The sequence below is a fragment of the Rhodamnia argentea genome, chromosome 6, assembly GCF_020921035.1.
Source record: "Rhodamnia argentea isolate NSW1041297 chromosome 6, ASM2092103v1, whole genome shotgun sequence".
Lineage (NCBI taxonomy): Eukaryota > Viridiplantae > Streptophyta > Magnoliopsida > Myrtales > Myrtaceae > Rhodamnia > Rhodamnia argentea.
Window position 1 is genome coordinate 7,391,321 of NC_063155.1, and position 16,781 is coordinate 7,408,101.

Sequence of the window (16,781 nt, forward strand, 5' to 3'; positions counted from 1 at the left end):
TTAACATCTTAATTAGAATAATAACTTATTTTATTTCTGAATTTATTGTATTGTATTCTTGGCAAGTCATCGCTGTAACAAATGGGATCCTCGCGCTTCAATGCAATGAGAAGCGTAAGAACTTTTTAATTAATATATTCAGTTTCCTTTTTTCTAGTTTTAGGAACCTTTGACCGTACAAAACATCTTAATTAAGACTTTTTACTGGGAAAAGATATTAACTTCACATGTCAATCATCTTGATTACTTCACCAATTTAGTTAAGTGCTGGATTTCAGGCAGGCGTGCAGCACGTAATCTTCACAGTGGAAACACATGGTTGTCTTTAACCAAGATTTGTGTACTCTCCCCCTTTTGGCCAAAGTAGATATCACGTCCATGAAGTGGATTTGCTCACAAGGTCAACATTTTATTTAATATGTGGAATCTCTTGGGTTGAAATGATTGCAATTGCATGTAAAAAAACTAAAAGTGGCAGCATCAAATTCCTACTTAATTTGTTCCCCTGACTTAATTTGACCATTCAAAGTCTCTGTTCCCATGATCTTCTAGATCCTTTCTTGACATGTATTTCTCTCATTGGCCACCCTAATTTCTAAGCTGGGCATATTTTCTTCCTCTACCGAATATTCTATTGGGTTAGTTTTTTTTTTTTTTTTCAATATTGCGCCGTCCGTGTATTTCGTTTCTTAAACAACCTACGTCAGATACCATCGATATATAGTTGCAATGTGGAAAATAGACAAATTATCAAACTGTAGATATCATTCTTACACCGACAGTGGATTTAATAAGAATTCAAAAAATGGTTCATGTTTAAATGCAGTCTACGTCCAAGTTTGCCACCCTTCTCATCTGTATGTGTGTTGATCTCAGCTGCAAACACCTAACAACAGTAGTTGAGTCTTGATATGAGGTTGCACATGTGAGCACCCAGTAGAGAGAGAGAGAGAGAGAGAGAGTTTTAGCTAAGGTCTCATTTGTGAGTCAAAATTATAAGCGCTATATTTCTCTCAATTCCCAATTAGAGAAGCTTCATCTCACCATGTCTCAAATTGATAGGTTACAGATCATGGTATCACCTATATTTACATTTAATAAAGTTTGTACATGAGTGATGTACAGTTCATAGCCTATCATTCTCAAATATGGTGAGACGAAATCATATAGACAAAAACATGATCCTAGTTACATAGCCTAAAGTATTCTAAATATATATATGTATATCAATCAAGAATTTTTCTTCCGAAGAAAAATATGATCGTTCTTATTTAATTATCACTTTTTAAGACATTCCTATCTCTATTTTTCTCCCCTATTTGTGTTCTTTTGTAACTTTCAAGTTGCATTTTCCTTGCCATTTCAAAGATCGGTGAGGAAAATGTGAATGAGAAGGATTGAAACTTAAAAAAAAAAAAAAAGCAGCATAAAATCATATAAAAGGAAGATTCCAATCCTTGACTTGCTTTAAGGATATGTGCTCTTTTTTCTCCAATTGAACCCTGTCCACCCATCCCACGTTTTCTCAAAAAAGAGGAGACATGTTCTTTCATTATGAATTGGGTGGAGATAATCATTCCTGCACTCTCTCTCTCTCTCTCTCTCTCTCTCAATTATATAATAACGGCAAGAAGAAAAATGTGATCCACAACATGCACTGATTAAATATTTTGTCAAAGATCCTGTATTAGGCAATTTTTTCCTTTGGACTTGTCTACCTTAGGTGATCCATGATTGACATGTCTCTTTCTTCTGCTAATTTGGCAAGAGCTTATTAGATAAGCCAAAGCCCTCTTGTAGATGAATTAGACTCGACGTAACTTCATATAGTAACATGTCAAGCCACAGAAAAATCAGTAAATTGAACGTGCGGTCAATATCTCAACGTATCTGAATTCGACATGTTGAACATAAAACATAAAACTCGATACAAACTCCGCACGGTAATCACGTAGAGACACATGTGTTGACTTGGGTCGTGACCCATTTGTAGAATTGTAGCGACAATCCTTTCTAAGATTCTAGAGGACCCAAATCGCAATTTTCTTTTTACCCCACTTCCATCGAATTGGTTGAAATGTCATGAAAAAGCCCTTTAATTTGTGGAACCAATAGTGTCCACTAGGAACAAACGTTGGAGATGTTTTTGTGACATAGACACACACATAATTTCAACAAAAGGGATGGGGACCGTTAGGTGGAGTTAGAAGTGAGGGTAATTATAATAGTGGGGCCTGTCTTCTTGATCCCAACATAAGTGAGGGATTGGAGTTGAGATTGACACTGCATAGAGATCCCTTCTGCATCGCTCTCACTCTATAATTCCTCTCTCTCTCTCTCTCTCTCTGCCCCTTAAATTTTGCATGGAGCCTTGTGAATGTTTTTCTTTCTGGCTCCCAAGAGAGCGGAATATTCTTTCTTTATGGTTCTCAAGGGGGATTTTTCTACTAATGGCATGGACCTTTTCCCATAAATCATCATTTGACACCATACTCTTGTGCCCCTCTTTTTGCACCCCCAATGGATCTGAAAAAACCCAATAGTGGATAGCTCGTGTTCCCCTCCTTTTTTGCCTCGATTTTCCTCGGATTGTTTGTGTGGATACACAGTGGTTTTCGTTTCTACTGCCGCATTCACTTAAGTTATTTACCAGCTTCGCCTCCAGAATAAGATCTTGAGATTTCTTTTTTCCCGGTTCGGAGAGTGAATCGTTTTCATCGAAGCGTCAAAGAAGTAAGACGGTGATCTGGACTCGGGACTCATTACAAGACGTTCGGGTTTTTCACTTTCTCCCTGCCGTGATTTTGTTGCGGGACGAATTGCTATGTCGATCTTTATTACAGAGAAAAAACAAAACCAATGGTCTTAACAAGAGGATGCAGCTTAGGATTTGGGGTAACTGTCATTTAGGACTGTCTTCTAGTGAGAACATCATTGCAAAGGGACCACTTTTATAGTCTGGGGCAAAAGAGAAAAAAGAAAAGAGGGTTTCTGCATAATCACACTGCATAGTGTGGGAGAGAGGAGATCAAAGTTCCGTACTTTGTCTGAACAAGGCAAAAAGGAAGTTTAACTTCCCTCACCTCTGATTTGCTTCCTCTCTCTCTCTCCCCGCCTCTCTCTCTCTAAAAATAGCAACCACTAGACTGATTTTCCCATGAAGTTTGGGGACATCTAATATCTTTTCCCTGATATGCTCTCTCAGTCTCTCAAGTCTCAACCCTATTTTCTCTCTCCATCATTCTCAGTCCTACTGTTCATTCCACAGTGCTAAAGTTCTTATCTTTTTCTCTGATTTCTCTCCCCCCTTCCTATTCCCTTTCTTGCCACTTTTGATAGGCCTTCCTCTCTCACCGTCCCCATGATTGCCTTTCTCGTTTTGATTTCTTCAACAGCAACAGCCCCTTTTCCTCCTCCTTATTCTGTTTTTTTCTGGATTAATCTACCGTTCTTGGAGTGAGAAGATACTCTTTCTTGGGTCTGTTTCTTGATCAAATACAGCTTCGAGCTTTTGGGTGCTCCTTCGCTTGATCTTTCTGACATGGGATTCTCTTCTTATTGCAATTTGACGCTTGGTCTCTGTCTTTTCCAGTCCATTTCTCCTTAAGGCTCGAGCGTTCTTACCGGGATGGTTAATTTGGTCTGCTTTTTTTGTAGCCACTTTCTGTGCACAAGTAGTCACTCGACTGTTTCGTTGTTTGGCAAAAGGAAGTTCGAGGTCTGTTAGTGTATGCCATAGACAGTCTTTCTTGGTGGAGTCTGATGTGGTCGGTGTGCATTGAATTCGACTAATCTCGAATCTGTTATCTCTCTCTCTCTCTCTCTCTCTCTCTCTCTCTGATTCGCTCATGGCATCCTGGAGTTTCAGTTCTGGGGAGAAGGGGGTTCAGTCAGATGGGACAATGTCATCCTCTGATGCTCTTGCAAGAAGTAAAAATGCTTTCTTGAGTTGGGAACTGAGAACTCCATCTGGTTTTGGTAATAACGGCATGCTGGTCTCTGCCCACCAGGCAAACCATAGCATTGGCCCAGGTTTTGGTGAATTAGGATTTCAAGACATGGCCAAGCAAGTCCCCAGGGATCCAATCCGGGATGTCTGGTGTCCCAGAGTTGGAGGAGGAAGAGACATGAACCCAATCATGGCCTCTCCAATCCATTTCCTGTCCGATGAAGAGTCCTCGAAACTCACAAGCTTTGTCATGGACTCCAGCAGTAGAGACTCCTCACTTATTGATTTGAAACTCGGGAGGTTTTCCGATAACAGGGACCCGCCTAAATCTAGGCTCCCCGTCCTGTCGTCGTCCGAGTCGTCCACGGCACCGAAGAGGGTTCGAGCGGCCGGGCCGAATTTCCAGAACTCGTATTGCCAAGTTTATGGCTGTAACAAGGACCTTAGCTCCTCCAAAGACTACCACAAGAGGCATAAAGTTTGTGAGGCTCACTCAAAGACTTCAAAAGTCATAGTGAGCGGCATTGAACAGAGGTTTTGCCAGCAGTGTAGTAGGTTGGTCTTATTCACCAATCCTTACTTTTCTTGCAAGATTTTCTATATCATTAGCATGCTTTTAATTTATGGCACTACATCTGTGAATTCAACCATGTGGCTAGTATTTTAGTTTTTTGTGTTTATAGTTGCCTGATTTAGTTCTTGTCAGGGATCAAATAGTGCATTCATAACTCTGTACTAGTCTCTTTTGAACTCTTTACGGTTTGCTCTTTGCGGCATGAGCATGAAATGGACTTCTTTCGCCTTTGAAATTGATTTCTCTTCCTTGATCTAACTATTTATCGTCAATTCCTTGCATTTGAGCTGAAAGAATGAAAGAGAGACAAATCTGTCATTCAAATTCCTAATTTGGTTAGATGCCTCTCTCATTTGACTGAGATTCGACAAAAGATAATTTTTACTGTAAAACTAAGCCAACTCGTTCAAGAATGCAATTATATGAAATCTTCCATAGGGCATCGCCAGTTTTATCTAAAATCCCTATGACTTTCCCTTGTCCAATTGCTTCTGTACTTGTTGCTACTATAATGAGTTCAAGCTTTTGACTGTCCAGGTTTCATTTGCTGGCTGAATTTGATGATGGGAAGCGCAGCTGTCGTAAACGTCTTGCCGGCCACAACGAACGCCGTAGGAAGCCCCAAGTCGGCATTCACTCTGCAAGGGCTGGAAAACTCTTGCAGCCATATGGTGGTATGAGCATAACTTCTACACTTGAGAATCTCAACTCTTCCCTTCTCTCTCTCTCTAGGACAAGTACTGCATGTTCATGTCTTTCTCCTGCACAAACCTTCGTCACATCATCCTTTATCTGATTGTGCTATCCTATCCTTACTCATGGAGCTTTTCTCCTCTGGAGTTGTACTGACAACACTCTTACAACAAGTTTGAATTTCACTGAATGTCGACCCTGTGCTGATGATCATTTGCTTCGGAATCCATAAGAGAATATCGGTTTCTCCTACACTTGTTTGCTTTGGAATTCATCAAAAAACATTGAATTCCACTGTGGGTAAAGTGCCATTGATAGCTTTTGTTTGGATTATGTTGCAAGGCTGTGCTGTGGCCTGGTGGTCCAGTAATCAGAAGGTGGCGAAAATGATAGCTGGTAGCTGCAATTGAACACCTTACCACTCTGCTATCACGTGAAATTAACCCAAAAGATTAATTAATTTATCCCTATTGTGGCATAGATTTAGGAGTTATCTTTAGGATTCCCCTGAACACTCCTATGAAGCCGGAAAAATTTCGGAAGATGAATCCATCCTTGGATCACACACTCATCTAATTCCCTTGTCAAGATCAACCTGCGAGGCACCCTTATACAGTAGTGGAAAACAGAAGTCTTTCAGGCAATGCTGGAATGATTGTCGTTAACATGCTTAGAAACACCTGGTTCCTTTCTGCTACTATTTTGGTAGTGTACCGCCTCATGATTCTTCGTAACAACACCTCATCGACGGTTTATGCATGATTTCCAGGAAACAGGTTTCAAGGGAATGTGTTCGCGACTACGTCCTTTATTTGCCAGGACATACTCCCTAGTGGCAGCCGTCTGCCTCCTGAGAAGTTTAAAGCCGATGACTGGGGCAACCGTGTTAAAGCGGAACATGGAACTGATTACGGTACACTATCGGTAGTGCATCCCAGATCGCCTTTCCCCTCTTACGGTTTTGGAAAACAGCTGCCTCCATTCCTTGATAGTAGAGGTAATTCCACCTCGGTGAGCATTTTTGGCGAAGGCAGCCGATTTCAGCATGATGCCGAAGGAACAAATTCCGGTTCGCGTTCCTTGTTTCCTGACCCCTTGGGGAGTGAAGACTATGGCATCTTCGACACCGAATCGACGGTTCAAGGATTGCCGGGAGTTTCAGAATCTGGTTGTGCTCTCTCTCTTCTGTCATCTCACTCTCGGAATTCTTCTGGCCAAACGTCTGGGATTCCCATGGACCAGCCCCTGATCATGCACGGCGGCCATTCGCGGTATGGCATGGGCCCGGTGTCCGAAAACCTAATGGGGGTCAACTCTTTCACTCTGGAAAATGGAGTGTCGGGCAAGTTCTCTTCATCAGGAATCCATTCTGCAGAACCAAATCAAGGCTCGATCCTAATCTGTGACAACGAGAACTCCAATTACGAGATCTCGGGAGGGTTTGTACATGGATCGAGTCTTTTAGATGCAAAAGACCATCTTCCTAGCAGAGACGATGGACCGACTATCAATCTGCTTCAACTGTCTTCACAACTTCAGCGCGTGGAGCATCAAAGACAATCAATGCACGTGAAGCCGGAAAACAACGCTTTCTCTTGCCTCCAGACAACTTAAACCTTCCCAAAATGAAGCTTCACGAAGTGGCAAGGCAGTACTACAACGTCCTGGTCTTTTTCTTTCTTCCTCCTCTGTCAGGTTCCTCAAAGTCTGTTTTAGAACTCGAAAGGATGAAGCGAAATGTAGTTCCTCACACTGTCTATGCAACTCTAAGTGTTTTTCAAGCTTAAAGGTGCCGAATAACTGTTCTTTGAGCGCCGTAATCTGGCGGATAACTCAACCAGTGTGACTCCAATTGTATGAATTGCCAGATTTCGATTTCAGGGTCGAAGTTTTTTTGGATGAAATGCGCTCCACTTCCATGGATGCAGGCAATTTCCATCCCCATGTTTATCCATTTTACCGACCATTGATGCTTATATTATCATATGGAGGTCGTCTTTCTCCGGTAAACATAAATGCTCTTTGCGATTTCACCAGCCAGTTTATCCTGTGGCGGACCGTTTTTCTTTTTTCTTGTTTCCTCAGTTCATAGCCCTTTTTACACGCGAACGTTCAGCAAAACCTCGCTCCCGGTGAGACCGGCTTCTCAAGAATTAGAGCCTCCATGACCAAAAGCTGTCAAAGTTCCGAAACAAGAAGAAGCACCACCTATCTGAGAGAGTTTGCAGATCGAGAGTAGCCATGCGGCGCTCCTTCACAAGCTTGATTTTTGGATGTATACGGTTTCGTTCTTTCTTATACCATGCGAAATCTCCTGAGAAATGTCCAAAGTCAGATCAGTGCGAGGCAAAGCTTTGGATAAAAAAGAATGTGACCATGATACCATGTTGTTCACATTTCTTCCAGTCCTTCTCTGATATTACTCTTTTTCTCTTTCGCTTTCGAGATGCTGTACGGTTTACGCTAAGAGCCTATTTGGTTCAGCATTTGGCCAAGAGACTTTGAGAAAATGCAAATACCTTTGGCTAAAGGCCTTTTTCAAAATGCAAGTAGTGGGCGACGGCTGGCGGCAAAGAAAGTAGCGGGCGACCGACGGTTGCGGGGGTGGGAGGGCGAAGGGGGAGGGGGAGGGGGAGGGGGGGGCGGCGGCGGACGGCGGGCGGCGGCAGCGGGCCGGTGGGCGAACGATGGGTGGCGACTGCCGCCGGTAGATGGCGAGCGGCTTGTGGGCGGGCGGTCGGTGGGCCTACGGCAGGTGGCCGTGCAACGGCGGCAACAGGTGGCCGGGCGATGGCGACAACAGGCGGCTGGGGGCGGGGGGCAAGCGGGTGGCGGCAAGTGAAGGCGACAAAATTAAAAAAAAAAAAATTAGTTGCATTTCGCAAAAGTCTTTTAGCCCAGAGTACCTTGAGGTGCATTTGCATCTTCTCAAAATGAGCCAAAAAATGAACCAAATACCATTTGCATTTGGCCAAGGAATTTTAGAGCCTCAATGCTCATTTTCAATCTTGAACCAAACGGGGCCTAAAACAAAGGCATTTTCCCGACCAACTTTCCTGCTGGGGTGGACCGCAAATTCGACTTCAGACCACGCCTGCTCGGTTAGAATCAGGATGCTCGCAAAAGATGGAGGGGGTCTGTGAGGTTACATTGTCATGAGGGGTTTTTCCAAGTGGAGCAACGAGTGAAACTGACGATACTAAATAAAATTTTAAAATGATTGTGCTCATACAAAACGTCAAGGTCGTTGTAGTATAGTGGTAAGTATTCCCGCCTGTCACGCGGGTGACCCGGGTTCGATCCCCGGCAACGGCGTTTTCCCCTCTTTTCATTTTTCCCCATCTTTTTTCGTTTGAAGATCTGAAATTGCAGGAGTTAACTTGTGAATCGAGTTTAGTGGCAAATATATTTCGAATTCGAATAAGGAAATTGCATTCAACATCGACGGTGAAAGTACCCAAAAAAAAAATCATGAACTTATTATATCGGTACCAATTAAATTCTAAATCTTTTAATCACACTAATTTAACTATAAACTTATTGAATTCGAGTTTTATAATTTTTTTCGTTATTTTCTTTTTGGGCCTCGTCTATCCAAAGTTCGCTCTGTGTTCCTGGGGATCTGTTGAGCCCCTTCCTTGCCTTCTTAAAGTGCAAGTAAAACCAAGAGGCCGGTTAGACCAGAATAGGGTTTAAAATCGACCATGAAAGCTTTAGCAGTTAGCTACCATCTAAGTAGTATCAACACGCAACACGACACTACTCGACATATCATTTCTCAAAAAATAGAGAATTTCAACACGTTGGAACACATTGTACATTATATGTGTATTTATACATATATATATATATATATATATATGATAATCTAAATATGTCGGTGATGAGTTTCTACTTCTTCTTATGCTAGGATTTACGATTAGCTTTTCTTGGGGTTGGTTGGGTGTATTAATTTTGGGATGGCTGGGTATATGACTTAAATATATATTTTTTTGATAGATTTATATTTTGACCCATATTTTATTGAAAATACGTAAAATTGACCCAATGCTTGTCGAAATAGCGTGTTGGGATGCTGGACTCGCGTGTCGGGATGCTGGACTCGCGTGTCACTGGCGTGTCTGAAGTGCTAACCACATTTCGGTCGCATGTCGAAGAGTATCGGAAAGTGTCGAAGTGTCCGACGCAACACAAAGGCCCCCGGAGAGTGTCGGTGGTTTCTAGGCTACCATGACTAAGAGGACCAGGTCTTGGGAGGTTCACAGGTCACTTTTGCAACTGGCCAAATCAAAGATTCTCTCTGAATATTCAAAGTTATAATGAAGATGATGATCATGATAATAATGATAATGATAATAATAATAATAGGGTCAAACGTGTGTTTCTTGCAATTAGCGTGAGATCTGCAAAAGCCACCTAGAACTTGTGACCATCGCATCTGATTGCAGCACCAAAGCGGGTTAAATTGAAGACAAAAAATTTGTTCTGATGACTAAACCAATGACATCTGCTCAGTGCTAAATTTCAATCAAACCAGATCAACTTCAACATGGTGTAGTTTCTTTTCTGAACCATCTTTGTGGAATTCTAGACTGTTGATGAGTCTTCATCACAAAGGAAGTTGAGGACTTATTCCAGCTCTGATCTCACCCATCAACCTGTTCAAAAAGTCTTACTTGATACCAAAAGCCAGAAGATCTCTGATCAATCATTAGTAGAATATGCCTGAGGAAAGTGAGGAGCAGTTTGCATTCTGTTGATGACTAAATTTTAATCAAGAAGGGTCTCAAAGTGATCGCACCTGTTTCGTGTACTTTGTGCTAATGTTCATGTGTTGCGCTCCGATATCACGAGAATTTCGCTTCGCATTCAGATTGGTATGTGCTTAGGAAAAGTTATGCAGACTTGAGTGTATACACGTCGTGTATTTTCTTCTTCTTCCTCGTCCTGTGGTGATATGCGATCGCCTTAGGGTACTATACCGATCCAGTTTTTGAGTAGGCCAATGTGACAAAGCTGCAAATAAAGAATTAGATTTGGCACTTTGCACTTTGCATCTGTCAAGAGTCTGTGAGAAGCCTACATCAAAGGGAGTTGACAAAGGGTTTATTTTAATTCCAGACATTCTGCTTTAATTTGATCAGCTGAGATTGGCATCTGAAACTCTTAATCAATTGCAACCGACATATCATATGCAGAACACAAAGTATTAGACGAGAAAACGACGTTAACAATTCACACGGTGCGCAACAACACAGTAGGTGAGCCATCTTTTGAAAAATCTCAAGTTTAGGCAGCATAATTTGCATAAATAGTCAGATGGTGAATATTAGTGAATATTGGACCTGACAAAATATTCACTATTGGCATTCTGTGGAAGCCAGGAACGTTTGTGAACCTGAAGAATGGCCTGCAGAAGCAAACTCCATCACATTCTCCTTTCTGTTGTATGTGTAATCCTGTTTTCCTATGCAGGTGAGCGGCCGATTATAATTTGCTTCTTATGTTCACAAAATGTTAATCTTATTCACGCTCAACTAGTGGGAATTTTGCTGACTTTTGTTTTGGCGTCGCCTGATTGTAGGGGCTTATGATCCCCTGGATCCCACCGGGAACATAACGATGAAATGGGACATCATGTCCTGGACCGCCGATGGTTACGTCGTAAGTAATCTTCTCCACCAGATCTCATACATAAGATATACTGATAAAGTTGCAGGAGACAACAGAATAGTATTGCACAAATAAAGGGAAACTTGAAAGATGGTAAGATTGTGACATACTGATCAAGCAACAGACTAATATGTGCAAGCATTCCGGTTTTTTGTCAACGTTATCAGGCGGTGGTGACAATGACCAATTTCCAAATGTACCGACACATAATGAGCCCCGGATGGAAACTGGGTTGGGTCTGGGCTAAGAAAGAAGTGATCTGGTCCATGGTGGGAGCTCAAGCCACTGATCAAGGAGACTGTTCCAAGTTCAAGGGGAACATACCGCATTGCTGCAAGAAGAATCCCACTGTGGTCGACTTGCTTCCCGGGGTACCTTACAACCAGCAGATTGCTAATTGCTGTAAGGGCGGAGTCGTGGCGTCGTGGGGACAGGACCCTTCAGCTGCGGTCTCATCGTTTCAGATCAGTGTCGGGCTTTCCGGTACTTCAAATAAGACGGTGAAACTGCCCAAGAACATCACGCTGGCAGCTCCTGGAGGGGGCTATTCTTGCAGCCCAGCAAAGATCGTTCCATCTTCGATTTTTATGTCGCCAGACGGTCGCAGGAAAACTCAAGCGCTAAGTAAGTCCAGGATCGAGATTCTTATAGCTAATTAAAATCATTCCATTAACTAGGGCGAGAAGAAAGCAAAAAAATCTGAAGAAAGCGTCGAAACTTATGGCTCGATTGCTTAAAAACAAATAAATGCGATGCACTTGCAGTTGTCTCCTACATGTATTAGGACAGTCACTTCATCTGAAACTGTAGCATCTGCCTTCTGAATTTCCTGCTGATGGCGAACCATCTAATATGTTGCCGGGATTTGCAGTGACGTGGAATATCACATGTACATACTCGCAGCTGGTAGCGTCTAAGTACCCGAGATGCTGCGTCTCCATGTCATCTTTCTATAACTCCACGATTACTCCTTGTCCAACTTGTGCTTGTGGCTGCCAGAACAAGAACAAATGCGTCCTGTAAGCTCATTTGCTATCTTAAAAAGCGTCGAGTACAGAGATGCATTGGCATTCCGTTCATTTTCTTCTATGACTTAGTGTAGCACGTGATTTTGCATACATAAGTTTGAGTTATATTCTAGTCCAGGGGATACAAATTCTCATTCATCTTTTGATGCAGGAGTGCTCCGAAGATACAAAGCGTCGTTACACCGACAATTGACAATCCAATACTGCATTGCACAGAGCATATGTGCCCCATCAGGGTCCATTGGCACGTCGAGACCAACTACAAGGAGTATTGGCGCGTAAAGATGTCCGTGACCAATTTCAACTACTTCATTAACTACACTCAGTGGACACTCGTTGCACAGCATCCAAATCTGAACAATGTCACCCAAGTTTTCAGCTTCGTCTACAAGCCGCTCGTCCCATACAGATCCATGAGTAAGTCTCACAGAAGAAACATTTGCTTCTGTAATATGCATTTTCTTTGGTAAAGAAACACTATTCGGCAATGTTATTTAACCGCAATTTCTTCTGCAGATGACACTGGCATGTTCTATGGAATCAAGTTCTTCAATGACCTCATCATGGAGGCAGGGCCGGATGGTAACGTGCAGTCCGAGATGATTCTGCAGAAAGATGCTTACACGTTCACGCTCAAGGAGGGTTGGGCTTTTCCCCGGAAAATTTATTTCAATGGGGAGGAATGCATGATGCCGTCTCCTGATCAGTACCCACGTTTACCGAATTCTGCCCCGGCGAATCTATTTCCAGTGTCATTACGAGCTGCCCTCTTGGCCATTTGTCTTCTAGTCTTTTGCTGATGTCTCAATAATCTTAACGATCACAACGGAAGGATGACAAGAGTTTAGTACTGGGATCAAAGCGTGTCTGATTCAGAATGGATGAAGATACGAGTGAACATGATTGATAGTTACTAGGGACATGTATGAAATTGATCTGGCTATTGTTTGAAGTATAAATGAAAGATTGGGAGGCAGTTGCACACTTGTACGGGTACTATCGCGACTGTTTTGACATAGCATTAGGTCATCAGCAGATGAGCTTGTTCTGAGTTTTTAAGAATGGGCTTATCTTTCGAACATTCCTCTGCCTCGAGGGAATAAATTTTCGGGCACGGTTTGTTAGCTTCACTATGCGACCAGTCTTTTCTTGGAACTCGGACGACAAGTTGATTGGTTTTCAACCATACTCATGCTATCGATAGCCGAAATCAGTAACCTTATCAGCTCAAGTTGAACCGGTTGACTTTAGTATGTACCAGCTTAACCCTCGACCATTGCAACGCTGCAGGCTGCAGAGTATTGCATAGTGCAATTGCTGGAGCAAGAACATGTTGATGCCGTTTCTTCGTTGAATCGGTATCGGAAAGCTAGATAGTCTAATCATATGATGTCATATACTCCAGAACATTGAGTTGATATGAAATTTGGCAAGACGAAATTAGCGGTTGTGGAGAAATTCGCAACTGATCCTTATCTCAACTGTATATCATGCCAGACAAAATGTAACTAAAACTGGTATTTTGCACCTGAATTTCAGATTTGAAGACCTGATCGAGTGGCGAAATAAATAGCAATAGTCCTCTCAGTAAAGAACAGAATCCCATGGCAATTTTAGAAAATTTCACCAGAATTGGTGTGTAGTTCCTAATCTGAAATTCATGGATAAGCCCATAATAGTGAACCTGATGCCAAGATCATCGCCGCTGCATAAAGAGTGGAGGTAACTGATCGTTGACTGGAGTTCGGCAACCACGGGTAAGCATCTGGAGGTGGCATGACGCAGTCGTCGCCATTGAAGTAAATTCTACGAGGGAAAGCCCATCCTTTATCGAACGTGAAGCTGGACTTGTCCTTCCGGAATAAAAGCTCCGATTGCACATTCCCGAAAGGACCAGCTTCCATGAGCAGATCATTGTAGTACCTCACCCCCCATAACATGGCTGTATCATCTGCAAAGAAAAAACAGAAGCTCAACTCCAAAACTGTTCATCAGCTTAGCGACATTAGCAAGGTCTTTAGAGGCATGACATACTTAACCCGGCATAAGGAGTCAGCGGCTTGTAATTGAAGCTAAAGATCTGGGTGAGGTTATCGAAGTTGGGATGCTGCACGACCAGGTTCCACTGGGTGAAGTTCATTCTGTAGTTGAAATTTGTGATGGTGATCTTCACTCGCCAGTACTCCTTATAATTGAGCTTGACGTGCCAATGGACACGGACCGGGCACATGTGGCTGGTGCATTGTAGTAGAGGCGTGTTGACGGATTTGCTCCGATGAGAAACAACAGAAGCCAAGTGCGGCGAATCAGACCTGTAAGAGTGTGTGCCGGAAAGCAGATCGATGAGTTAAAAGCAGGTTGGTACAAGATCCTGAACAGAAGTCTCGAAATGACACGATTCAAAGCAAAGTAGGAGAGCTCACCGTATGCAGCTCCCAGAATCCGTCGTTTTGTGTTGGCAGCCACACGTACATGGCGGACAATTCACGACTGTATCGTTGTAAAATGATGAAAGGGAGACGCAACAGGTTGGCGTCTTTTGTGCGAGAAACTGAGAATATGTGCAGGTGACATTCCAAGTCACTGCCAAAAACAAGCATTTCAAATGTCAGATAAATTCAGAGTGAAGCATTGCGCTTCATTTGATGTTAGAATTGGCTTACTCATTGCCTGCGTCGCTCTTCTTTTATCAGGCGACACGAACCTGGTCGGCCGCACGAGCTTCGGATACCCACAAGTGTACCCTGGCCCCGGGGCTCTGAGGGTGAAGTTTTTGGGCAATCTCACAGTCTTGTTAGTAGTCCCAGCGAGGCCCACGGTGACCTGAAATGCGCTTACAGCATTTAGCGGGTCCTGAACCCATGAACTTAGCACTCCTCCTCTGCAGCAATTCGCTGTCTGCTGGTTGTACGAAGTCCCGGGCAGCAAATCGACGATGGTTGGATCTCTTTTGCAGCAATGCGGGATCGACCCGTGGAACCTTGAACAATCGCCTTGCTCCGTGGTTTGGCCTCCCAACATGCTCCAGATCACTTCTTTCTTGGCCCATGTCCACCCTAATTGCCATCCTGGAGCTTGAATATGGCGATATTGCTGGAAGTTATGGATCGTAACCGTGGCCTGTTTAAACCAGTGAAGACACATCAGGAAACCCACCCAGGAACAAAAGGTATCTGAATTCATCCTTACGCTCACCACATAACCATCCGTTGTCCAGCTCATTATGTCCCATTTGATCGTGATATTCCCGATAGGATCAAGCGCATCATATGCTTCTGCACGGCAATCAATCCAGGAAAACATGAATTTCGATCCCCAAGGGCAAAAACCCTGTCGCATCTCGATAGTCCAGTAATCTTTCGATATAAACCATAACAACAGCCTGTTAAGGAACTGCGCTTTTTCTTGTCGATATCATGCCGAATGCGCTCTAGGATCAAGTCATGTAATAGGTAAATAAAGTACATTGCCTCCGGCACCGATCATCCGAACATAGTGGTATTGTGGACGTCCTTAATGCCGCATACATTCTCTATGTTAAACATCTCTTAATCATCAAAAGTATTCACGAGGGGATCGGGGCGAATGATTCGAATTTTTGGTTTAAATTCAGAGAAAATGTTCCCGTAATATCTGAGGGATGCATATCTGCCTTTCCGGGGCTAATTTCACAAGAACATCATGAGAAACTTTTTCTCAAGCACAGTTCCTCCAAAAGTCAGCTTATCTAGGAAAGCAAGAAAAGCAATGCAGTCTGGAAAATCATGCAGTTCTCTAGTACTAGAGTCTCTCAGCTCTCTTCAAGAATCATATAACACAGAAACCAACCGAAACCGAAACCTCATGACACAGCATCAGTCGCGTTGCCAAGAACAAATGCATCAAGAAACAGCATCGGGTTTTAACGAAAGAACCGCATGAAAAGCATAAAACAGAGAACATTATCAAGCAAGAACCACCGACCTGTGGAAGAAATGCCGAAACAAGAAAGCAGAAACAGAGAGATGATGGCCGAAGCCATGGAGAGGAGAGGCCCCATCCTCGAGCAACGTTTTGCTCGCTGCAAGTTCAAGATGTTCACGTAGCCGTTCACTGGCAAAAGCCTCAATTCTGGAGGCAGAGAGATGTGAAAATGTGAAGTTGTTATAGAGATTTCATGGCTTATGCTATGCAAATGCTAGTGAGAAAGAGAGAGAGAGAGCATAATGAGAAACCATTATCACTTCTCGATACTTTACGTAAGGTAGTCACTAGTCACAACATATGAGTGTATCACCAATTTTTCGCCATAGCCAAGATATCCCGCAGGCGCTTTCTTGCAACGAATCACCCTTTTTTCTCTCTCGGGGGCCTGAAACCTTTACTCGCCACGTTTAGCCGACTGTGACCTTACGCCGGGGGGCTCGATCCCAAGAAAAGGGTGGAAAAGAAAAAGAGACGGAAGACGAAAAGGCCAAGGTTTTTTGCTTAGTCCTGCAAAAGCATAATGTGTTTTGGATAACATTCACTGATCTAGTTCATATTAATGCAATGCATCAATAATGGGGTGAACTTCAATCAACTTTAGTGTTAATTAAGATAAATAAATAAAAAGAAGATTGGAAGCTCAGTTATTTCGAACCACACGATTTCCCAATCAATGAGTGTTTTATGTAAAACATGCTATGATAGTGTGTGAATCTATGGTTGAGATTGTACCGTTCTTGACGGTACTGTCTGAGAAGTATTTCGCAAAATGATTAGTGTTGAGGGTTTAATGCTGGTTTTCATTCATTTCAGACAGGAATAAGTTTGCTTGCTAAGCAAGGAATTTTTATTCTTTCTTCTTCTGCATCATCTTCTTCCTTTTTCCCCCCCATTTGAA

At 42.9% G+C, this 16,781-nt stretch overlaps 3 protein-coding genes and 1 non-coding gene across 5 annotated transcripts; 3 read left to right on the plus strand and 1 right to left on the minus strand.

The window, feature by feature from the left end:
* The first annotated feature begins 3,039 nt into the window (after nt 1-3,039).
* Nucleotides 3,040-7,104, plus strand: LOC115732328 (squamosa promoter-binding-like protein 16). The gene is made up of 3 exons (XM_030662964.2): nt 3,040-4,504; nt 5,061-5,197; nt 5,986-7,104. The coding sequence occupies exons 1-3, from the start codon at nt 3,849-3,851 to the stop codon at nt 6,828-6,830; spliced, it is 1,638 nt and encodes a 545-aa protein (XP_030518824.1). The 5' UTR covers nt 3,040-3,848; the 3' UTR covers nt 6,831-7,104.
* A 1,355-nt stretch (nt 7,105-8,459) lies between these two features.
* On the plus strand, nt 8,460-8,531 carry TRNAD-GUC. Its single transcript has one exon. It is a non-coding gene; the product is annotated as a tRNA-Asp (tRNA).
* A 2,055-nt stretch (nt 8,532-10,586) lies between these two features.
* Nucleotides 10,587-12,936, plus strand: LOC115743344 (COBRA-like protein 4). The gene is made up of 6 exons (XM_030678084.2): nt 10,587-10,691; nt 10,801-10,880; nt 11,057-11,513; nt 11,761-11,908; nt 12,069-12,334; nt 12,434-12,936. Exons 1-6 carry the CDS (start codon nt 10,622-10,624, stop codon nt 12,715-12,717), a joined length of 1,305 nt encoding a protein of 434 aa, XP_030533944.1. The 5' UTR covers nt 10,587-10,621; the 3' UTR covers nt 12,718-12,936.
* A 563-nt stretch (nt 12,937-13,499) lies between these two features.
* Nucleotides 13,500-16,016, minus strand: LOC115745119 (protein COBRA-like). 2 transcript variants are annotated; one of them, XM_048280988.1, is made up of 6 exons: nt 15,888-16,016; nt 15,113-15,199; nt 14,581-15,037; nt 14,341-14,500; nt 13,952-14,229; nt 13,500-13,868 (listed from the first exon to the last, which is right to left on the minus strand). In XM_048280988.1, the coding sequence occupies exons 1-6, from the start codon at nt 15,954-15,956 to the stop codon at nt 13,576-13,578; spliced, it is 1,344 nt and encodes a 447-aa protein (XP_048136945.1). In that variant the 5' UTR covers nt 15,957-16,016; the 3' UTR covers nt 13,500-13,575. The 2 variants fall into 2 exon arrangements, with proteins under 2 accessions (XP_048136945.1, XP_030536389.1); XM_030680529.2 differs by having other exon boundaries at nt 15,113-15,192; nt 15,881-16,016.
* Between the last annotated feature and the right edge of the window lie 765 nt (nt 16,017-16,781).